The sequence below is a fragment of the Wickerhamomyces ciferrii genome, contig 00027 (assembly GCF_000313485.1).
Source record: "Wickerhamomyces ciferrii WGS project CAIF00000000 data, strain NRRL Y-1031 F-60-10, contig 00027, whole genome shotgun sequence".
Lineage (NCBI taxonomy): Eukaryota > Fungi > Ascomycota > Saccharomycetes > Phaffomycetales > Wickerhamomycetaceae > Hansenula > Hansenula ciferrii.
Window position 1 is genome coordinate 117,659 of NW_011887713.1, and position 23,879 is coordinate 141,537.

Genomic DNA, 23,879 nt, shown 5'->3' on the forward strand with positions numbered 1-23,879 from the left:
TTTTGTATTAGATGATAGTAATTATAAGCTGGTTATATTAGTTTTAAAGAATGAAGATTATTATGAGCTACTTTATTTTACAAAATTCGAAGCTTTAAATTTTGAAATTTCAATTTCAAGAATAAAATGTATCTCAATAATTTTAATTTTACTTTTAAAAAACTTTTTCTCAAAAAATGTAAAAAATTATAAATTGTTTAAATCAATTATCAACTAGCTCACAATGATCTTTAAGCACTTTGTATACTATTTAACTAATAAAATCACTATATCATCACTAAAAGTTAAAGAATATAAACGTCCTAAATAGTATTATCATTACATAGCATCTTACATAATCGGACCTCAAAATTGTGTCAAACTGTGGCTTGATTAATAGTTGAAGACGTTGCAAGTGGCTCAGGTTATAAAAAAGAGACAATAAGATCAATATATATTCTAGTTACTTATTAAATGTTGATATTTATTGAATAATTTGATCAAATTACAAGCTTGTTCACCGGTCGTTGTGTCTTAATAGATTTAAAGTTTATCAGATATCAGATAAGGCTGATTGAAAATCATAGAGCTGACCGATAGACAAAAAATCAAAACAAGAAATAAAACTAGATCTCTTGAAAATTTTACATCAGATTTCAGACAAAATAACTTTCCATGGAATCAATCTCAAACTTATTGTTTCAATAACTACAAGACGTTAATCAACTAGTTATATCATAACTGTCACCTTTCCCGTGCCACAATATCTTTACTGCAATACGCAATACGCAATTGAAAAAAAAACTTTTTATATAAAAGCAAATATATCCAAATCCAAACCAAATTTAAACCAACAAAGCTCACACCAAAGACTCAATCCAAAACCACAAACACAAACCACAATGGGGCTCTTTAATAGATCTCAAAACAATCAACCCATACAACAAAACAATCCATACTCATCATTAGAACAACCCACAAATAATTCCAATGATTTAAAAAATGGCCCTTATTTAACCGAAGAATTGACAGACCAAGATCCAGAATCATTATCATCCCAATCAACAAACTTAAAATTTGATTCATCAACAGGTTCCAAAAGAGCATTGAAAAATCGTCATTTATCATTAATTGCCCTTGCTGGGATCATTGGACCTGGTATCTTATTAGGTGCAGGACAAAGTTTAACAAAAGGTGGTCCATTAGCTATGCTTATAGCTGTATTAATTGTTGGGATTATTGCATATTCAATGATGACTTCTATTGGTGAGATGATTAGTGTTTATCCAGCGGGGAATGGGTTTACTACATTGGCTAGGAGATTCCATAGTGATGCTTTGAGTGCTGTACAGGGGTATCTATATGTTATTATTTGGTTTTGCGTTTTGAGTAATGAATATAATGCAATTTCTTCGATAATGTCATTTTGGGATACTGATGAAAAAATACCAATTTATGGATATATTTTAATTTTTTGGTTTGCTTTTCAAATTTTTCAAATCTTGGGTGTGGAGGCATTTGGAGAATCTGAATATTGGTTAGCCCTTTTTAAAATTATTGGATTATGTGTTTATTATATTTTTTCCATTATTTATATATCAGGTGGTATTAAAAATAGACCTGCATTTGGGTTTCATTATTGGAATGATCCTGGAGCGTTGACTCATGGATTTAGAGGTATTGCCACTGTTTTTGTTTATTTTTCAACTTTTTATTCCGGAACAGAAGCAGTTGCCATTACAGCAAATGAATCAAAAAATCCATCAATTGCCATCCCTCGTGCTGTTAGACAAACCACTATTCGTATCCTATTTGTTTATATTGCAATTGCCGTGTTTTATGGTGCAACAGTCTCATCAAATGATCCATTGTTAACATCAGATACAGGTGCATTAAAATCTCCTATTGGTATTGCCCTTGTTAGAGCCGGTTGGAGTAATGGTACACATTTAGTTAATGCATTTGTCCTTGTGACATGTATAAGTGCAGTTAATAGTTCAATTTATATGGGTTCAAGAACTTTAACAAATTTAGCAACAGAAAAATTAGCCCCAAGGTTCCTGGGTTGGAAAGATAAAAGAGGTGTTCCAATTTATGCTATAACGTTGATGAACCTGTTGGGTTTAATTTCATTAATGAATGTTTCTACAGGTGCTTCCAAGGCATATAATTATATTGTTAATATTTCAGGTGTTGCCGTTTTCATGGTTTGGGGGATTATTTCATTTACACATCTTAGAGTTCGTAAAGCATGGAAGTTACAAGGTTATGATATAAGTACCATACCATATAAATCCCAATTTTATCCATGGATAACATGGTTTGGCCTCGGTGCAACTATTTTTTTAACTCTTGTCCAGGGGTGGACTTCTATAAAACCATTTAAAGTTGATGAATTTATTGATTCTTATATTTTGATACCTTTTAGTATAATACTTTATTTAAGTATTTGTATTTTGAAAAAACAATGGAGACCTGTTGATTTGGAGACATTGGATCTTGATGAAGGTCGTAGACAAGATTTAGAAATTGAACCAAATAATGAATCAAAACCTTGGTATAAGAAAATTTTTAATAGTTTATAGACTCCAACCAACCCTACAGTATATAATAGAATAAGACGTTTTTATTGTTTTATATTTGGTTTTCTATATTCATAATATAAAAACACCTTGTATCCCTCTTTTTTCTAAAAATTCATCCCAATCATCATCATTCATTTCTAAAATTAATTGTTTACATTCCCAATTATTCCCCCATATTTCATCCTCATCCTCCTCAACTTCCAAAACATTTTTTTCAAAATTTAAATCTTTATCAAATAAATTTTTTATAAACCAAAAAATCCCCATTTGTTTTTGATACTTTTCTAAAATTTTAAAATTTTCAAGTAATAGCACTTTAGGATAATTTAAAATTAATTTATAAAAAAGTATAATCAAAACTTGATAAAACCCCTGGTCTAACACCCCTTTAACCATGGTGTTTGATTTAATTAATAAATCTTCAAAATCTGCTAAAACTCTTGGAAAATTCCTACTTATACCTCTCCCTAACTTACTAAAAAATTTCTTATGATTAATTAATTTAACCAATTCTTGAAAAACCAATACTAATCCTTTAGAAACTCCAAACACTTTCCCCGGGGTTTCATAATCCTCAAATTGAAATAAAGGTTTACTATTATCATCTTGTAATTCTTGATCCTCGGAGTCTGGTGTTTCTTCCTCTTGTTGGAAATTAATAACAATAGTAGGAGGTGGTAAATCATCATCATCATCTTCATCAATAATTTTAGGGATTTTGATGATTTCATCATGTGGTGTCTCTTGGGAATGAATTTGTATGAAACCATAACCATTATTTGAATGATGATGTTTAAAACTTGATGGATGCTTTAATAGGTTATAATCTTGAGTTATATCTTCATAAATTTGGGAGAATTGTGGGTCTATTGAGAATTGAGCGTGGTTTAATAAATGATTTATTGATTTTAAGTGGTTGTAATGATTTGTTATTATTGTGTTGATGTTTGAGGTGGGATGGTGTTTGAATATGGATGGGTTATAAATCCCCAGTGTTGAATTGATCATTATTATTAATATTAAGTTTAAGTACCAAGTATTTGATTGTTGTGGTTGGATTTTTTGGAATATTGATTGAGATTTATTATATATGTTTTTCAATTCATCTAAGTTATTATCTTTTGTTAATAATTTTGAAATTAATATGTAATTTAATATTAATAATTGATTAATTGGGGATTGTGTTATTATAAATTCACTTAATGAATGTTTAATCAAATCACTTATAATATTAATAATATCCTCATCCTGTGTCATAAATATTTTCCCCATGACATTCCTTATTTTTTGGAAATGTGATATAATTTCCTTGGGTATACTTAATAAGTCATCAGTATCTTTTATTATATCATAATTTGAATGAGTTGGTTGATATGAAGGTAATGATAAATTTGGTATTGTAATTGATGATAAATTTTTGAAAAAAATTGAAATTTTAATGAATTTTATTAATTTTTTATGAATAGGTATACTATTACTTGTAGTAGTGATATTATTATTATTCTTTTGATTGGTATTAATAGTATGATGTTGATCTATACGATCAACATCCTCCTCCTCTTCATTATCTTTATATCTAAACAATGTAAAAGGTCCCTTCTTCCCAATAATTTCATTTAATTCTTCTAAATCATCATCAATATCTTGATAATATTTATAATAATTCCATTTACATAATTTAATATTTGATCTTTGGAAAGTAGAAGATTCATCATTATCATCAATTTCATAATTAATCATTTCATTATTCTTTAAGATTAATGGATTACTCCAATTTAATTTAACATCATAACCTTCACAAGTTAATTTAGATTTTGTACAACGTTGACAATGAGGTCTTTGAGCATCACATTTAATTTTTCTTCTTCTACAAGTCCAACAACCTATGAAAGTTCTTTGATATATTTTAGCTCTTTTCTTCGGGGGCATGTTGTGATGTGGTGTGATGATATTGTATGATTTATGGTCTTATGATCATATAGTGTATAATGTATAATCTATGAGAATGAGGGATAACCAAATAACCAATAACCTAAGCAGTAAAGTATAACCTGTGACTATTACCTATAACACCTATAAGAAATATCAATATAACCAATAACCAATAAACCAATATCTCAATACAACTTTTCTTTATTTCTTTATTTATTTCTAGATCAACACTTGAAGTCTTTTGACACTAATAAAATAAGAATATTAAAGTAGTCAATTATAAGCGAGTGTTGTTATTTATTGTATCCGCTTATTATTTCCGGGTTAGCAACAAGCGAATATAAAAGAAGAAATTATAAAAGTGAATAATAAGCGATGGGAAATATTCAATAATTACATAGTAATGGAATATATGGTAATGAGATAGAAATGAAATTCTAATATACATGAGTAATAAATATTTAATAGATTGAATAGATTATTATTGTATTACTATATTATTGTATTATAGTGAAAGTATAGTATTATTAGTATTACTAGTGCTATTTGTTATTTGTTATATAGTAGTATAGTAGTAAGGCATTGTATTGTATAGTATGGTAGTATTGTAGTATAGTATAAGAATAAGCGAAGTGTTAACTATGGATTGATTGTATTATCGTCTGACTATATTATATTATTCTCACCTGATTATACTATTACTCTATTATAACACAAGTTGTACAACTCATACAATTGTTAGTTGATACTATGAAATTATCAATGTATTATATCAGTATTTCTTTTGAATCTTATCAATTACTTATCATGTCTATGTATCATTGCTTATGTGTCTGTCTAGTGTCTGCCTAAGTCTAGTGAGTGTTCTGCCTAAGTTTTACCAGTCTCCCTGCCTAACTATTAGTTGTTCTGCCTAGACACTCGATATCGCTCCTGTCTAGTTCCTGTCTAGTTCCTGTCTAGCTCATCGCTCGCTTGATTTTTCAATTATTTACAATCGGCACAAATTCAAAATTTATTTAATGACCGTTGACCGTTGATATCAATTGAAATAATTTTGAATTAAATTTGAATAAATATAAATATTTGATATTCCTATAATCTGATTTTATATACTCTTATATACTTAATATACATACACATAGGTAACCATGTTCAGATCAAGACTACCACTTCCTAGATCAAGACTAATAAGATTCATAAACACTTCTCAATCAAATAAATCAACAACAACTACTACTCCATCAACTATAAACACTGTTAATAAATCAAGTCAAAATGATTACACTATATTACCAAACAAGCAAACTTTAAACCCACAAAAAACATATTTGGATTCCCTTTCAAACAAAATGTTATTTTCATATGGTGCTATTGGTTTATGTACCCTAAATAAACCAATTTTAAACTTGGTTATTAAATTATTCCCAATTATACCAACTCCAATCCTAGATTTCTTTATTGGTAAATTATACGTTGGTGGTTCAACCCCTTCAGAAGTTATCAAAACAGGTGAAGAATTATCAAAAAGAGGTATTAATAACATGATGTTAAGTTTAACAATTGAAGATTCTGAAGGTACAAAAAACATTGATATAAATTATATCGTTGAAGAAACTATGAATTCAATTGAAACTATCTTGAAACCACAAATCCTTAGAGTTTTGACACAAGAACCAAATATTAATGAAATTCCACCAGGTTATATTGTTATTAAACCAAGTGCATTAATTTCAAATCCGGCTCAAGTTTTATTAAATTTTGAAAAACCTGAATGGTCTGAACAATTCCAACAATTGAATAAAAATTGTGAAATTATTACTGAAGAAGTTGTCAGACTAAACAATGAATTATCTAAATTATATCCTGAAAGAAAATCACCATTTTTCGTAACAGTTATTGATGCAGAAAAATTTGATTTACAACAAGGTGTCTACAAATTACAAAGAAACCTATTCCAAAAATTCAATAAACCATCAGGATTCGTTAACGTTGTCGGTACAATTCAAATGTATTTAAAACAATCATTCCCACAAATCAAATTAGAAGAATCACTTGCCCAAGCCGGTAATTACAGAGTTGGTTTAAAATTAGTTAGAGGTGCTTATATCCATTCCGAATCAGATCGTTCAGTTATTCATGATACCAAATTAGATACAGATCAATGTTATGACCAAGGTATAAAATACGTTTTATCAGACCTAGAAAAAAACCAATCCTCAGCAACACTAGGCCACCTCGTTGTCGCTTCTCATAATTCAAAATCATCACATATAGCATGTGATTTATTATCCCAATCAAAATCAGATATAGTTAAATCAAATGTTGTCTTGGGTCAATTATTAGGTATGTGTGATGATGTTACATTTAATTTAATTCAAAATCATAAAGTTAAGAATATTATTAAATATGTTCCTTGGGGTCCTCCTGTTGAGACTAAAGATTATTTGCTAAGAAGATTACAAGAGAATGGGGATGCTGTTAGGGAGGATAATGGTTGGAAATTGGTTAAACAAGTGGCTAGGGTTTTTAAAAATAGGTTGTTTTAAGTTTTGGTAATTAAATAGCGTTAGCTATTTAATTGAATAAGATATTTTGCTAACGCAAAATATAATCAAAAAAAAATTTAGCTTTAGCTAAATCAAATAAACAATCAAATAATTAGCGCTAGTCGCTAAACACCATCCATACCATCCATATACATAACTATTCATATCATTGCTACATTCATATCATACTGTTTTATAATTGTTTTTATAGTCATTACAAATAATACATAATATTTAATACATATATGTAGGTTTAATCAAATGATAGGTTATATAATATCAACATTTCTTTTGTTATTTCATCATCTTGAGGTTCTTCTTGTTCAGAGGGTTCTAGTTCTTCATCAATCTGGTTAAATATTTCATCTATATCAGGATCTTCAAACTCCACCAAGTTTTTAAAATATTCTTGTTTTTTAATAATCATTGAATTTAAATTTGGTTTTACTTTAGGTCTTTTGATTCTGGTTTCAAATTTTTGAGAATTAAATTCCTTTTCCAACCAATGATCAAAATTTTTATTAAAAATTTCAATTGATTTTTGTGAATCCCATTCATATAATAATTTTTCATTTTCAAATTTACTTCTCTCCAAATCTTGTAAATTTATTTCATAATCTGATTTATAAAATAATTTGAGTGCTAATTTATTATCAAGGTCTTCCATTGAATCAATAATAAACCCATCCCCATCTTCTTCTTCACCTTCTGGAACATCTAGTAAAAGTTCCTCTTCCTCCTCCTCTGTAATATCTAATTCATGATTAATCCTAAAACTTTCAAAAGTTTTGGGGATAGGTATAACATCCTGGAATTTTTTTTGTTTTGAATATTCAACTTCAATATCAAATTCTAATCTATTATGTAAATTTTTCATATATTCTCTTAATCCCACGACCCTTTTAGGGAAATTTAATTGAAATGCTTGGATAATATCTGTTAAATTAACTGGGATTATTAATTCATCACCTTGTGTGGAGATTTCAATTTTTTTAGAATTTTGATAAATTTTATCTTGGATTATTGTTTTGATTAAAAGTTTTGTCATGTTTGTTATTATTGTTTTGATTAATTGGTATGAATCACCTAAATTTGGTTCAATTTCTTCATCATTTGATGATAAAGGATATTCATATAAATGATTCATATGATAAAAGGATGCTATAGAATTTAATTGTGATGTATTAATCAATTCATTTTCATCATTTGTGGATAATGTTAATTTTAAACTCTCTTGATCTCTTAATTTATCAAATTGTGTTTGAGATGTATAAACTTCATTATTTAAAACATTTTGTTCTTCAATTGATATAGTTAATTCATCAATTTCCCAAGCAATTGGGATATCTTCATACTTGATCAAGTTGAAAAACCTTGATTTATGTGACTTATAATAATTCAGGTTTCTTTGTAATAAATCAATATAAATTTCCACTTCAATAATAGATTTATTTGGTAATCTTTCTTTAATTTTTTCAGGTTGCTTGGGGCCATATCTTGATAAATATTCAAAAAATACTTCTTTTTCAAAACTACTCCATAATGTACCTAATTTAGTTCTTTCAGATCTAGGTTTTAATCCTTGAAATGAACCTTGTTTTGATATATATGAACTTTTTAAAAAACTATCTTTTGATTGGAATTTTGCTTCAAATGGTTTTGATTCTCTCTTGATAAAATCTTCATAATAAATATTGAATGATTTTTTGGTAATTTTATATCCTAATTCTCTTTTCTTGATTTTTTCTAGGATTGAGTTGTATGCTTGATCTTTATCAAATTGGAAATCATCATCATCATCACCATCAACTTTCTGTCTTTTGGATTGTTCTTGTTTGATGTTTTCTAAGCCATTATCCAATGAAATCTTTCGTTTGACTGTCATATCATTTGTGAATATTATTCTTTATGAAAAACTAGTATTCTTTCTTTCTTTTATTGTTTCTGAATTAACCGCTATGAAATAAAACTAAAACTAAATTTATTTTATTTACTAAAAAAATTATAGATTCGGTAAGGGACACAGAGATATAAACTATTTCATTATTTTCATTTTCATTTTTTATATTTCTATACATCTTTAAATTACACAATATTATAAGCTAATACAATTGATAAATGTTCTTGAAAGAGAAGAGGTTCATACAACTGGCACATTTTCCACAGTTTCAACAGCTTCTTTAACCAATTGATCAGTAGAATTATTTGATACATTTTTAGGTTTTTTATTATTTTTACCATTTTTATCCCCCTTCCTCTTTTTATTTGGTTTTTCAGGTCTTGTTTCCCCCTCACCATAAACAAAACTTGGTAAATCATATAATTTAACATGTTTAATATTTAATCCATAAATTAATGAATCATTATAATCTGGGAATCCTCGACATAATGTGAAAAAATCATTACATGGAACATGAATATCAAATTTTTTATCTTCACCTGAGACAGTTATATCTAATCCAATATATAATGATGTGAAATGTATAATTTTGGAACCTTCAGGTATTGGATCTTCCTTGTTTTCCTCGGTAATTTCTTTGAATTTTTTTAAATTTGATTCTTTACTAAAATTACCAAAATTTAATTCAATTTCTCTTAATTCTTCATCAGATGAATATAAATATGATTTTTCAAATGTTTTAACATAAGGATGTGCTAAATTTATACCTTGGAAATTTTCTAATTTTTGAACTAATAATCTTAATTTTGATTCAACTAATCCACTCCATTTTAAATGTTGTTCATCATCACCTCTAGTGAATGCAATAATATTAAGATAAAATTTATATTTATAAAAAAAATCATGTTTGACAAATAAATCTTCCCATTGTTTTTTATGACTTATAATATCATTCATAATTAATGAACCTCTTTGTAATTCATTTAATATAACTTTTTGAGTTGATGCAGTAATATTATGAGTTGCACACATAGAAGGATATGCTGGTGTAATAACAGGCATACGATGTTGACGATCTTGTGGATAAACTCTTGGATTCCAAACACGAACTTGTAAAGGACCATCTTCAATTGGTTTTAACAAGACAGGTTGAGGCCAATTCCATTGTGTTAAGATATGGAAAAATTTTGATACAATAACTGAACTCACAGCATTTGGATATAATTGACATATACGTGCAACTAACATTGCCCATGCAACACCACCTGGGAATCCAAATATATTTGCATAAATTGCTCTTCTTTGTGCCCATAATTTTATTGCTCTTAAAGATAATTTGAAAACCACTGGCTTGGGGACCAATTGTAAAATTTCATCTGTAACTCTTGTACCATTTAATGATCTTAAATCTTTTTCATCTAAATTTCTTAATAAATTTTTATCACCTAATGTTAAATTTATTGGAACTTGTGGTAAATCTAATTTTGCATAAATTAAATCAATTTCAATCCCACTAATTTTAACTTTTATTATAGGAACAAAAGCATCTGGTACAGGTGCAATTTCTTCTAATTCAGATCTTGTTCTTAATAATTCATCGAAAACAGTGAAAAAATCATCTCTTGTAACATGTTTAGGAACAACAACTAATGTATCAATATCTGAACCTGGTCCATAAACTCCTAATCTATAAGAACCATATGTAAAAATCTTACCACCTGCATCTTTTGCCATACCTTCACTCATATTTTTATTTTTACTAACTTTATAAACAAAATTTGTTGCTAAATTTTGTAATAATTGTAGCACTTCAATTCTTTTTTTAGTTTCAGATTCAGATTCAAAATTTCCTTGTTTTTTCAATTCTTGAATTAATTGATCATTCAAAACATTTTCTGCTGGTGTTGGACCTGCTAATGAAATGGGTGGTGTAACACCATAAGATTTTGTTGTAGCCATTGTATTTATGAAACTTGTATCTTTTCTTACCGCTAATGTCTCAATGAACCAAATCTAACAAACAATCAAAACACTTCCACAATTTCTCTAGTAAAGCAAGCAGAAGAATCCTTGATCCAGTAAGCAGTAATCCCAATGACTTTCCAAGATTATAAATTGAAATCCAAAAGAATCAAAAGTTGAATCAAATTGATTATGTTTCTTGATAATTTTGTTAATTTTGTTTTGTTGGTGTCTATAAAAAATCAACCACATTTTAAAAAAAGTTGAAAGAATCAAAAAAATTCGCGAAAAAGAGAAAGAAAAATTATGTAAGGAATTACCATAGCCATTATGAACAATTACAATATTAATTACAAGTTATTCACGTGAAAAATCATTAATTTAATAATATATAATATGCTTAATGCCTTGATTCTTAATGCTTGTTTATGTACCCTATGTTTTAACCTATATCCAAAAAAATATCCAAAGAAAAAATAACCCCCAAATGATCAGTAATCAATATATAATGCCATGTAAATATCTTATTATACCTCTTCAACAACTGGTAAATTAGTTGGTGGTTGTAATATAACTTTCTCCATTTGTTTAGCTCTATGATAATTGATTAATGCTTTTATGATTATGAAAACTCCAAATATAATAACTAAATATGCAATAAATGATCCATTTGAATTTGTATCCATATTATCAGAAACATTATGGTGTTGTTCACCTTTGGTTAAATCACTATGGAATTCATCAATTGGTCCTGTTACTTGATAATTTGAATCAATTTCATTATATTCATTTGGATTCATTGGTTCAATTTTGGAAATTTTCTTTGAAGAATCATTTAATGGTGATGAATTTAAAGGTAACATATAATATCCATAACTTATAAATGTAAAACCTAAACCAGCTCTTGAACCTTGTTTGGCAGCATGTGAAGTATGTAAGATATAAGTTAACAAGAACCCAACAAATTGAAATGAAGTTGAAACCATTAAATTCCATAAAAAATTAACTATATTACCAACAGGTAATCCATCAACAAATATTTCATCTGTATAACCTTGGGCAAGAACACTTGCTTCCCAATAAGGAGGTGTTGAATCTGCTGCAGCTTCTTCATAAGTTGGAGGTTTATCAGAATCAATGATTGGTTGAGTATCAGGTTTTGCAGATAAGTTATTAAAAACACCATCATTTGAATTTGGACCTGATTGTGAAGATGAAGAACCATTATTACCATTACCACCAATAAGTCTTTGATATTGTTGAGTATTGAAAAAATTATCTAAGAAATTAAAATTATTTTTCAAACTATTAAAATTAAAACTTAAATTATCTCCCTGTGATGGTTGTTGTTGTATAGTTTGAATTTGAGGTTCATTAAACGATTCATCAGCTCTATTAATCTGTTCAGTAGAAGAACCTATTCCTATTTCTGATCTTTCCCCTTGTTCTTGTTCCTGTTCTTCATGTTCTAAATTTAATCGATCATCAGAATCATTTAATTTATTATCAATTTCCACATCAACATTTTCTAATCCTTCAATACTATTACGATCTTCAAATGAGGATAATAATGAATCTTCAACGTTCTATAAAGAGATAGTTAGTTATCTAGTTCTCTTGATTTTTGTATTAATCAGTTGGTGGAAAAAGGGTTCATATTACTTCCTTCAATTCCGCCACTAATTAAACAAACCCTGGACTATAATACATACATCTTTAGCTTGACTCATCTTTAATCAACCTTAACAATATAACAATAAACAATAATAAACTCAATATAAATTCAAATAAAAGAATGTGATTTCCTAGTTTTCCTAGTTTTCCTAATTAAATTCTCGTTCTTGTTTATCTTTAATTTTAAAAACTGTCCCTTTAATTTTTAGAGGCGCACTAAATTTAAAAGAAAACAATTCGCGAATTTTTATAAGCCACAAAAGATCAAATACAATCAAAAGACATCAAAAATTATATTATTCTATTTCAAAACACAGTGTTTTCAATGATTCAGTTTAATACTAACAATACATGATTCTCCAGGAATATGATTATAAACAACTTTTCTTCTTTTCCCCGGTGTCCCCAAATCAATAGGTTTATTTAAACCACCACCAGTTGTAGTTGCAGGAATTCCACCCACTGGATAAGATTCTTGATTAATTGGTTTATTTATAGTTTCAGTTTCAATATGATAACTTTCAACATTATCAAAAACATCAATCCCACCAGGTAATACCGTTGAGAAAACAGGGGTTCTAAAAGTTCTTGGAACATCTTTTAAATCTGGTAATATTGGACCACCACGTCTTCCGGTTCTACCTTGTCTTCTTTTACGTCTTGAATCTCTTTCACGATCTTTATCTAATTTTTCTAATTCTAAATTAGAAATTTCTAATAATTGTGGAGTAAATTGTGATAAATTTAATTTTGATCTTAAGGTTTCTTTATGAGTTAAAATTTTTTGTAAATTTGATTTAATTTCATCTTCATCTATAAACCCACCTTTAAAATCATAACCAATCAAATACAGAGCTTTAATATATAATTGACATTGTTCTCTTATTGAATGAGATATAGCAGTAGCAAATTCTCCAGGTAATGATAAATCCATGATTAATTCTTGTGCAAAATCTTCAGGTGAATTTAAAGAGTTTGATAAATCCCATTCAAATTGATCAATTAATTGATTATTACCAATTATAATATCTAATTTTATCAAGATTCTTAAATCATAACCAAATTTATTTTGAAATTTAAAATTTTGATAATCATTAATTTGTTCCTTTATAGAAGATAATATAGTATCTGATAATAACGGATTATAAATTTTATAATCTTCCATTATTATTGAAACTAATTGTTCCAAAGTTATACATTTTTCATTTAAATTCCAAAGAAAAGTATCTCTTAATTTAAAACGATCTTTTTCATTTTCAAATTCTAATCTAATTGGAATAAATTCATCTTGTACTTGAGATTGTTGAATTAATCTTTGTTTTGAAATATTTAAATCTTTTAATCTTGATGGTTTTTTCCTATCTTTTGGTAAGATTAATTTTGTTAATCCATCAGTGAAACCATTACCATACCCCTGGTAACCTTCACCCCAAATAGTTTTAGTATATTTAGAATTCATTGATAAATTAATAGTTTTCATCCGGGAAATTTTTAAATCATTATAATATTTTAAATTTTTTAATAATTTATTCAAAGTTTCCTTATTTGAATTATTTAAATTTAATTTATTATTTAAAGATTTATTAATTAAATCTCTTTTAATTAATTGTTCATAAAATAATGTATCTTTTGTTATTGATGCTCCTTCATTTGATAATTTTTCAGACCAATATTTAGGATTTTCTTGAATTTTAGTTATAGTTTGAGCAGCTAATATAAATTGATTATTTGATGATGCTGAAGAAGGATTTGATAAATTTTTTTGTTGTAAATTTTGTAAACCTACACCATGTTGTTGTTGTTGAGGTTGTTGTTGAGGTAATTGATGGGATAATTTCTGTTGCTGTTGCTGTTGATAAGGATTAGGTATTTGAGTAGGTATAGTTGAAGGGGTTGGGATTTGATGAGGTCTTGTTTGTTGTTGTTGAGATAAATTTCTTTGATTTAAACGATGATTTAATTGATTTTGATATTGTTGTTGAGTATAAGAAGGTTGATGTTGTTGGAATTGTTGTTGTTGTTGTGGTTGGCCATAGGGTATGTTATTGTAATTCATTGTGATTGATGTGTATTGAATTATTAATATTTCATTGTTTACTATACGACACGATAAAGTAACATTTGAATTTTGACAATTTAGAAAGACAATATCATCATCACCGGGTAAATCACAAATACAAATTATCACATGACATCACATGATTAGGGCTCATACAACATTACTCAGTAATTACATCATCGGAATTGTAATGGAATGCGATGACATAAGGACTGACATAATCGCGGTCACCAAAACTTTAAATTTAAAATTACGGATTTTGAATTGTTTTAGGAAATTAAAATTTGTTACAAAAAATTTCTTTTGAGATTTTCATTCACCGAATAAATTTTAAATTTTAAGCTTATTTTTTTAAATCCGTGATAAGAATAAAGAAATGTCGTACAATTACATAGGTGGAATTGATAGGATACAATGATGGATATATATAATAACACAACTATTCTATACAACTACTCAAATCAAGTATCACGATTCACCACATTGTACGTATCTGACTTATCGGTGAGAGACCGTTATAGCATACATTCTAAGCCCCAGAACTTTAAACTTATACTGGGCCAAGATTATAAAGAGATGAGCAAATCGAACAAATCGCACAAATTCGCACACCAAAAATATTTCCTAATTAGATCACCATTCCGCTTTGACCTTTAAACTTATATAACCATTAAAACAATCAGCCAAAAAGGTTATTAAACTCGTATAATTTGTGGTATTCAATTTTTCACTTACTTAAGGACATTACGGACTGATAACCTAAAATAGTTTTATACCCCTTTTAACCACAGATCTTTAAACACACTTATTAACCACCCACAGTTAAATGCTTATAAAATTATTTCAACTGTTTACATATTAAATTATTTGCTCTTTTAATGCTTGGTATTAAATTAAGCTTATAAACTCTTGATTTCCGTGTATTTTAGTTCAAGTAGTGATGTAGTTGATTGTTGATTGTTGATTGTACGCGTTATATCAAAATGGAATCTTATCATGGTGCTGTATTAACTCCAAATGATGCTTTAATTCTTTTAGAAGCTTCAAGACAAAAACTTATTCCTAAAATAACAAGACGTTTAAAAGATTCTGAAAGAGAATTAATTAAACCTGGTTCAATTTATATTTTCAATGAAAAAGAAGCCAAAATGAGAAGATGGACTGATGGTAGAAGTTGGAGTGCTTCAAGAGTTACAGGTGCTTTTTTAACTTATAGAGAAATGGAAGTTCAAAATGGTGGTGATGAACATAATTTAACAGATTTTAAATATAAATCAAATGGATTAATTAAACAATCTTTCAGTTTGACTACTTTAAATAATGAAAAATTACATTTAATTTCTTATACAACTACAAAGGATTTTACAAATTTAAAATTTATGAATTTAACACCATCAAATGATCCATTATTAAAAGATATTAAAATTCCAAAGAATATTTATCCACAACATGCATTCCTAGATAATCCAACAACATCAACAACTTCAACATCATCATCACCAAATTCATCAAGAAATCAATCAACATCATCAACAGATTCAACATCACCAATAATCAAAACAAAATCTCCAATAACATCACCAATTTATAAATCATTTAGATCTATATCACCAAGTCTTCCAATTCAAATAAAATTACCACAATCATCTATCCCACAACAAATACCCTTACAACAACAACCTATACAACCTATACAACAACAGCAACAACAACCATTACCATTATCAACACCACATTCAAAAGATCCAAGAAATCCAAGAGATTATCAAACAAATTATCAAGTTCAATTACCACCTATAAAAAATTTAAATTTTAATAAATTTAAAATTGATTATGATGAAAAAGCTTTAAATCAATTGAATAGATTTTTTTGATACCTACAATACCCTTACAATACCCCTATGATTAAGCACTATGTATTACAAGAAGTATAAGAAGACGTATAAGTATAATGAGTTTTGAATTGGAATAAACAGGGCGGTTAATCACAACTACCACAACAACAACAAGAGACAAAAACAAGAAGAGGAAGAGACAAGAACAGGAGAAGGAGAAAGGAAGCAGAAGGAAAAGGAAAAGGTTATTCAATACCTTTATAATGATTAATGAAATATATTTATTAACTAATTCAATCAAATGTAGTAAATAACCTATATAACCATTAATATAACCATACAACATACAATCCTTATATCAATCTTATCAAGAGTCTTGATTACTTGATTACTTACCAGCGCTTTGTTCTTAATATTTGATATTTGATGTCTTGTTTATGGAGATACCGTACTTATTATTAACAACTTAACCGCTTATGAAATTAAAAACAAAACACATACGCGTTAAGAAAATTATAAATTACATAAATAACACACGGTGATTCAAATCAAATTCAAAACATATACCGAAATCTCCATTACATAAATATTAATTTACTACAAAACTACAAAAATAAACAGACAAGCATAATAATCATTCATTCTTTAACTTTAATTCTAATAACCAAGAGACAAGACAATGTACATACTACACACCCTTTTTATTCTAAACATTTGATGTTGATTCTTCTTGTTCTTGTTGAATTCCCTCTTTAGTTCTTCTTCTTGAACCATTTTGATACAATTCATCAAAATCTTCAATATTTAATCCTTTAGTCTCAGGAACCATCCATAATACAAAAATCCCACTAAAAATTAATGAAACAACAAATACATAACCTAATTTAAATCCAATTTTAACAACAACATATGGTGTAAATAATGAAATTAAAAAATTTGATATCCAATTAATACTTGTTGAAATACTCATTGATGTATTACGAACTCTAACTGGGAATAATTCTGATACAACAACAAATGAAACTGGACCCCATGTAGTTGCAAAGAAAAAAATATAAACACATGTAAATAAAATCATAACAATCCCTACTGCGAAGTTTGGTTCACCATTAGCATTTGAATTTAATACAAATGAACCTAATGATGAATAAATAGCCATACATAATCCCATACCAATAGATCCAACAAGTAAACATGCCTTACGACCAAATCTTTCAACAAAATAAATCCCTCCAAATGTTGAAATAAAATTAACACCTCCCAAAATTATTGATGTAATATATGAATCCTCGATACCCACACTATTAAATAAAGTTGTACCATAATAGAAAAAATAATTTGCACCAGAAAATTGTTGACAAAACATTATAACCATACCAATAACTAATCTTAATAATAATTTTGGTTTACCAATTAAAAATTCATTCCATTGAACATCACCAACTTCTCTTTTGGTACGTTCATGATTCAAAACAATACTTTCAACTTGTTTTGAAACTTTTGGATCATCAACATGTGTATTATTTAATTTTGCAATACTTAATCTTGCCTGGTCAACATCATTTTTAATATTTATTAAATAAATTGGTGATTCTGGCATTGCACTAATCCCAACAACAATAAATGCACTCCAAACAAAACAAAGACCAATTGGAATCATCCATTCAGAATCATTATTCAGTTGACCTTGATATGAACGTTTACAAATAAAATTAACAATATTACCCATCAAGATACCTAATGTAATCATCAATTGATACAAAACAACCATTGCACCTCTAATTTTCAATGGTGCATTTTCACTAATAAACATTGGTGTCAAGACACTTGTACTTCCCACAGCTAAACCTGTAATAATTCTTCCAAAGAAAATTTGTAACCATGAACCACTTTTGGTACTTGTAATTAAAATAATTAATCCAATAATATAAATGAAAATTGAAAAAAATAAACCAATTTTCCTACCATATGAATCACCAATTTTAGATAATGATAATCCACCAATTGCACAACCAATATTAAAAATTGAAATAATTAATCCAATAATAATTGAACTAAATTCTCTAACACCATTGTTTTCAACATTACCAAATTTATTTTTAAATGATTCCATATTTGTTATACCACCAATTGTACCAACATCCCAACCAAATATAAACCCGGAAAATGAAGTTATGATACATAATAAAATAGCTTTTTTCAAATCCCAAATACTTTGATTATCATCATCATCATTAACTATAGTTGATGAAGTAGATTCAGTTGATAAAGATTTAATTAAAGTTTCTTCATTATTTTTTTCATTTAATTTTTGAACTTCATCACTTGAAACATCTTCATGATGTGATGATGAAGGAATACTAGCCTGGTAAGAATCAATATTTGTTAATTCATTTTGTAATGGAGATTTAACATATCTATCTTGATGTTCATGTTCTTGATGTTCTTGATGTTCATTCTTAATTGTTGAAGTTGATGGAGATCCATTTCTTTGTGATGAAGAATCTGATATAACGTCTAATCGTTCAGTCATATTGTAAAATTATCTCTAAATATATTTCTGTAATGTAACCTGAAATGAATCCTTGATAAAATTATGGAAATTTAATCCTTTATTTATACTTGATTTCAATATTAACTCAATATAATCAATATATCTCTCAAAAAAATAAAAACAAGCTTCTCAATATATAGCTAGCCACACAGCAATAAAATGAGCATAATATCAAAAAAACCACAATAGTCCCTTCTCAAAATAAATCAACTCATATTTGTGTTCTTGAAAATGTCTCTAAATTTGGTTTTGTGATAATTAACTCATATATGGCCCAAAACACCAGTTCTAGTCTTCAATTTGAGCATAATACCAATGTCACTTTCTCCTTTCTCTCCATAAAACATAAGTAAATCCTCCGTATGATCAACAGAACATCCTGTAGAAATAGCCCTTTGTATCTTTGATGAGAATAATTTAAATCTGGTTATCAAGTATAAAAGAATAATAATGAATTCGCGAACACCATGTATTAGTATTAGATAATCACTAACATAAGCAACGTAGATTTTCATGTTCAATGGAATAATAGAAGTTTAAATAAACGGTTGCAAAAGATCAATATTACTAGTATTTGTTAATTACCATAAAAGATTATTGTTAAAGATGGGATTGTTTATACCACCAAACAGTGACAAGAATAAAGACACACAGGGCTCTCAGAATCCCAGTTCAGATTCAAATAAAACCATATTCTATACAAGACCTAGTGTTGGTTTAAAACTATGGGGTCCTTTAGTACCAGCTTCAGATTATTTACCAGGTATTTATGGATTAACTGCATTACAAACTTTGTTGGGACTTACAATGTTTAGACATACAAGAATAATATGGAGACAAACTTCATTAATATCAAGAATTTCAAAGATTTTCTCTACGGTGACTGGAAGTTACTTAATTTTTAATTCTGGTTTAGAAATTTCAAGATTAATCATACCTTATGATCCATGGTACGAGGAAGCTAAATCAATAAGAAATCAGGCTATTGCCAGAGGTGAGAAACCAAATTTTTGGTTTGGTCCATTAGATTATAAACCAATGAGTTTTAAAGAATGGAGTGAAAAAGTTGATGATTGGGTTGAAGAAACTGAATCTCAATTAAATCAAGAAGAATCTTCAAGTTTTATAACACAAAATCCTCAATTTCATCAAGTTTATAAACAAATTAGACAATTAAATAAGGAACGTAACCTGGAAGTTTTGAAAAATTTGAAAACTCCTGGTATGAATGAATTCTTGGGTTTAAATAATTCTCAATTTATAAATCCTGAATTTGATAGACCAAATTTAACATTACCTGATGATAATAACCTAGAGACAAACTTGGATTTTTTGGAAGTTTGGGAATTGAATGATCCTTGGGAATCTTTGGGAAGAGATACTGATTATGTTGTAAGGTTTATTCCTAAATATAGATGGTTTGAAAAATTAGAAGAATTACAAAAAAGACAGATTGAAGATAATCAAGAGATATTGAAGAAACAAATTGAAGAGACTTTAGATGAAAGAGAAGATCATAAAGAGAGTATTTAAGATAGCATAGTATTTATAAGTAAATAAACAAATAAAATAAAAGCATTGAAAAATTGATTTTTTGTAGTGTTTGTAGTTTTTCATGAAGTTTTGAGATCTTGATTTTTGAAGGCAAAGAAAAACAAAAATTATAAATCGTGAACCCGTCAACACCAAAACAATCAACAACAAAACAACGTCAATTCACAACCAATGAAATCACAACTCATAACACTCTGGTGCTTAATAACCACCGTGTTTGCCGTGTTTAGTGATGAAGCTTTCAACACAGACTGGAAACTACGTCAAATTGGTCCATTAGATTCTTCAAATATCCTTCCAAAAAATCAAATATTAAATTTATTAACCCAGGAGAATATACTTGCTGGTCTTGAAAATGGTGATGTTAGATGGAGAGTTCAATTCAATGATTTGGTGAGTGATGCTAAACAAAGTTTGATTGAAGTTGATGATGGCTTGATCACTGGATTGAATTATGTTAATAGATCAATTATTCAACTTTGGGATAATAAAGATGGATTCTTGATTAAAGATGTTGTTACATTTATTGGTAAAGAAATACAAGGGTTATATTCATTGAATGATGATTCATTGGTTGTTGTTTTCATTAATGGTGATGTATCAATTGTGAAAATTTCAAATGGAGAATTCCAAAATCTTTCATCAATTTCAAAATCTGATGATTTAAAATTTAGTAAATTTAATAATGATAAATTTTTAATATTATTTAAAGAATTGGATACAGAAAATACTCATTATGCTTTTTATAATGGTGAATCGCTAACAACAAATGTTTTACAAATTTCATGGAGTTCAATTCGTGATTTTCATGGTTCAAAACTAATTTATGAAACTATAAAATATTATTCATTAATTTTTAACCCAACTACGGGGGAAGTTTCAAAACCAAACCCAATTAATTTAAAATTTGATAAATTTATACCAATTAATAATGATCAATTAATAACAGTGGAAAATAATCATAATATTGAAATCATAAATTTATTAAATCATAATAAATTATTTGAAATTCCAAATGTTCATAAATATGATTTAAAATTTTTAAATGATGTTTTCGTATTATATACAGAATTTCATATTAACATCATTGATTCATTTTCAGGTGATGAAATTTCAAGTTATTTCATTGGTTCTAAATTACCATATGAAGATATTCAAAATATAATAACAACAACTGATGGTGTTACAAATGTTTATACATTATTTAAATATCAAAATTCATCTTATTCATATTGGCTGAATAACCAAAAACTATGGGAAAGAGATTCTTCATTATCACAAATTGTTTGTCATACTATTGTTGATTTTGAAATTGAAACAAGTCTATCCAAGAATGAATTGATTTATGAAGAAAATTTAAATATTTTAGAAGCTTATGGATTTAGATTAAATAAACATTTTAAAGAATTGAAAAAATTATATAATGATTTATGGGATTCATTACCTTTAGTTTTCCAATCTGAATTTTGGAAAAATTTTAAAACCGTGGAACAAAGTGAATATTTTGGTTTTAAAAAATTATTAATCTTGGGTACCCAAAATGGTCAAATTATTGCACTAAACACATTGAATGGTGAAACAGTTTGGAGATTCAATACTGGGAAGAAAGATATTTTACATGTAGAAAATATAAATAATTCAAAATTATATGTATTCACAAAATCAGGTCCAAAATTTGAAATTAATCCATATACTGGTGAATTGATCTCTGAAAGTATTATTGTTAAACCTGAAAAGATTCAATATTTACAAGATGATTCATTCTTTTTGGAAATTGAAAATGAATTTAATTTAATCCTTTCAGAATCAAACACCCAATCAAATGAAACTAAATACCTAGTGAAACATGATTCTCATAAAATCCAAGGTTTAAAAATTCAAAAACAAAAAATTTCAACAACATGGAAATTTGAAACAAATAATGATGAAGAAATCATTGAATTCTCCTCTAAGGATCCAAATGAAAAAATCGCAAATGTTGGTATTGTCTTGGGTGATCGTTCAGTTTTATATAAATATTTATATCCAAATTTAGCATCATTTGCAGTATTAAATAAATCTACTAAAACATTATATATTCATATTATTGATACTATTACTGGTGAATTGATGCATACAACGTATCATGATGAATATATTCATTTAGATGAAAAAGTAAATTTGGTATTTGGAGAACATTGGGTTATTTATTCTTATTGGAGTGAATTACCTTATCCTGAACAAAAAATTGTTGTTATTGATTTATTTGAATCATTAAATTCAAATGAAAAATTTTCTCCATCATCATCAACAAAACAAAATCAAATTTTATTATCATCATTTGAAAGTAAGAGATTACCAAAAATTTCAACAAAATCATTTATATTACCATTTAAAATTAATTCAATGATTTATTCCAAAACAAGATTTGGAATTTCTACAAAATCAATAATTTTATCTTTACAAAATGGACAAATTTTATATTTACCAAAATTTTTATTAAATTCAAGAAGAATATCAGGTAGGGAATTAACAACAGATGAAAAATCTGAAGGTTTATTACCATATGATCCAATTTTAAATATTGATGATAATTTTGTTATTTCTCATCATAGACAAATCTTGGGGAGTTCAAACCTAATTTCCATACCAACAAATTTAGAATCAACTTCAATAATTTGTTCATATGGATTAGATGTTTTTTGTACAAGAATTTATCCATCAAGTCAATTTGATAAATTAACTTCAAGTTTTGATAAAGTTAAATTAGTATTAAGTATTGCGTTATTAATTATAACTTTATTAATTTTAAAACCAATTAAAGAATCAAGAAATTTAAAATCATTATGGGTTATTGAATCATAATCATAAAACAAATATGAACAAATATAAAACAAACAGAATAACGTTTTAACATGTACAATACATCATAAGTCATGAAATATATGTCCCTTGGTCTTTCCAAACATAAACCGTATTAGTACCCGGTATATAATAATTATCCAAGTACAGTAACTCTATGACGTTAACCATTAACTTTTGACTTTAAGTATTGGGACAGATATATTACAGGTAAAGTACTAAAAACGTAGAAATAAACCATTGAAACCTAGATGAAAATTTCAAAATAAAGATGAGAATAATCCACGAGCTCTATGATCTTCTTTATAATTTATTATATTAAGATATATGTTTTTTTTTTGATATTTTAATATAAATTTCCATAGTTATTTGCTATTTTTAGGTATAATGCTTACTCAGCGATGTACTATGTGATTACATCAGCTTGCTTTTTTTGTAATTACGTATAGAGTCAT

At 27.3% G+C, this 23,879-nt stretch overlaps 10 protein-coding genes across 10 annotated transcripts; 5 read left to right on the forward strand and 5 right to left on the reverse strand.

The window, feature by feature from the left end:
• Positions 1–881: 881 nt before the first annotated feature.
• On the forward strand, positions 882–2,564 carry AGP12 (General amino acid permease; the record flags this gene model as incomplete). The annotated part of the gene is made up of 1 exon (XM_011278191.1): positions 882–2,564. One exon carries the CDS (start codon positions 882–884, stop codon positions 2,562–2,564), a length of 1,683 nt encoding a protein of 560 aa, XP_011276493.1.
• A 69-nt stretch (positions 2,565–2,633) lies between these two features.
• BN7_1238 (Zn(II)2Cys6 transcription factor domain-containing protein) lies at positions 2,634–4,493 on the reverse strand (the record flags this gene model as incomplete). Its single annotated transcript, XM_011278192.1, has 1 exon — positions 2,634–4,493. One exon carries the CDS (start codon positions 4,491–4,493, stop codon positions 2,634–2,636), a length of 1,860 nt encoding a protein of 619 aa, XP_011276494.1.
• Positions 4,494–5,647: 1,154 nt separating this feature from the next.
• Positions 5,648–7,045, forward strand: PUT1 (proline dehydrogenase; the record flags this gene model as incomplete). Its single annotated transcript, XM_011278193.1, has 1 exon — positions 5,648–7,045. One exon carries the CDS (start codon positions 5,648–5,650, stop codon positions 7,043–7,045), a length of 1,398 nt encoding a protein of 465 aa, XP_011276495.1.
• Positions 7,046–7,298: 253 nt separating this feature from the next.
• Positions 7,299–8,930, reverse strand: RRN5 (Rrn5p; the record flags this gene model as incomplete). Its single annotated transcript, XM_011278194.1, has 1 exon — positions 7,299–8,930. The coding sequence occupies one exon, from the start codon at positions 8,928–8,930 to the stop codon at positions 7,299–7,301; it is 1,632 nt and encodes a 543-aa protein (XP_011276496.1).
• A 255-nt stretch (positions 8,931–9,185) lies between these two features.
• PAP1 (polynucleotide adenylyltransferase PAP1) lies at positions 9,186–10,904 on the reverse strand (the record flags this gene model as incomplete). Its single annotated transcript, XM_011278195.1, has 1 exon — positions 9,186–10,904. The coding sequence occupies one exon, from the start codon at positions 10,902–10,904 to the stop codon at positions 9,186–9,188; it is 1,719 nt and encodes a 572-aa protein (XP_011276497.1).
• A 530-nt stretch (positions 10,905–11,434) lies between these two features.
• Positions 11,435–14,637, reverse strand: BN7_1242 (SSWI/SNF chromatin-remodeling complex subunit; the record flags this gene model as incomplete). Its single annotated transcript, XM_011278196.1, has 2 exons — positions 11,435–12,483; positions 12,933–14,637. 2 exons carry the CDS (start codon positions 14,635–14,637, stop codon positions 11,435–11,437), a joined length of 2,754 nt encoding a protein of 917 aa, XP_011276498.1.
• A 986-nt stretch (positions 14,638–15,623) lies between these two features.
• On the forward strand, positions 15,624–16,514 carry BN7_1243 (Gti1/Pac2 family protein; the record flags this gene model as incomplete). Its single annotated transcript, XM_011278197.1, has 1 exon — positions 15,624–16,514. The coding sequence occupies one exon, from the start codon at positions 15,624–15,626 to the stop codon at positions 16,512–16,514; it is 891 nt and encodes a 296-aa protein (XP_011276499.1).
• A 667-nt stretch (positions 16,515–17,181) lies between these two features.
• Positions 17,182–19,008, reverse strand: KHT10 (sugar porter family MFS transporter; the record flags this gene model as incomplete). The annotated part of the gene is made up of 1 exon (XM_011278198.1): positions 17,182–19,008. One exon carries the CDS (start codon positions 19,006–19,008, stop codon positions 17,182–17,184), a length of 1,827 nt encoding a protein of 608 aa, XP_011276500.1.
• A 627-nt stretch (positions 19,009–19,635) lies between these two features.
• Positions 19,636–20,562, forward strand: MGR1 (Mgr1p; the record flags this gene model as incomplete). The annotated part of the gene is made up of 1 exon (XM_011278199.1): positions 19,636–20,562. The coding sequence occupies one exon, from the start codon at positions 19,636–19,638 to the stop codon at positions 20,560–20,562; it is 927 nt and encodes a 308-aa protein (XP_011276501.1).
• A 192-nt stretch (positions 20,563–20,754) lies between these two features.
• EMC1 (Emc1p) lies at positions 20,755–23,427 on the forward strand (the record flags this gene model as incomplete). The annotated part of the gene is made up of 1 exon (XM_011278200.1): positions 20,755–23,427. One exon carries the CDS (start codon positions 20,755–20,757, stop codon positions 23,425–23,427), a length of 2,673 nt encoding a protein of 890 aa, XP_011276502.1.
• Between the last annotated feature and the right edge of the window lie 452 nt (positions 23,428–23,879).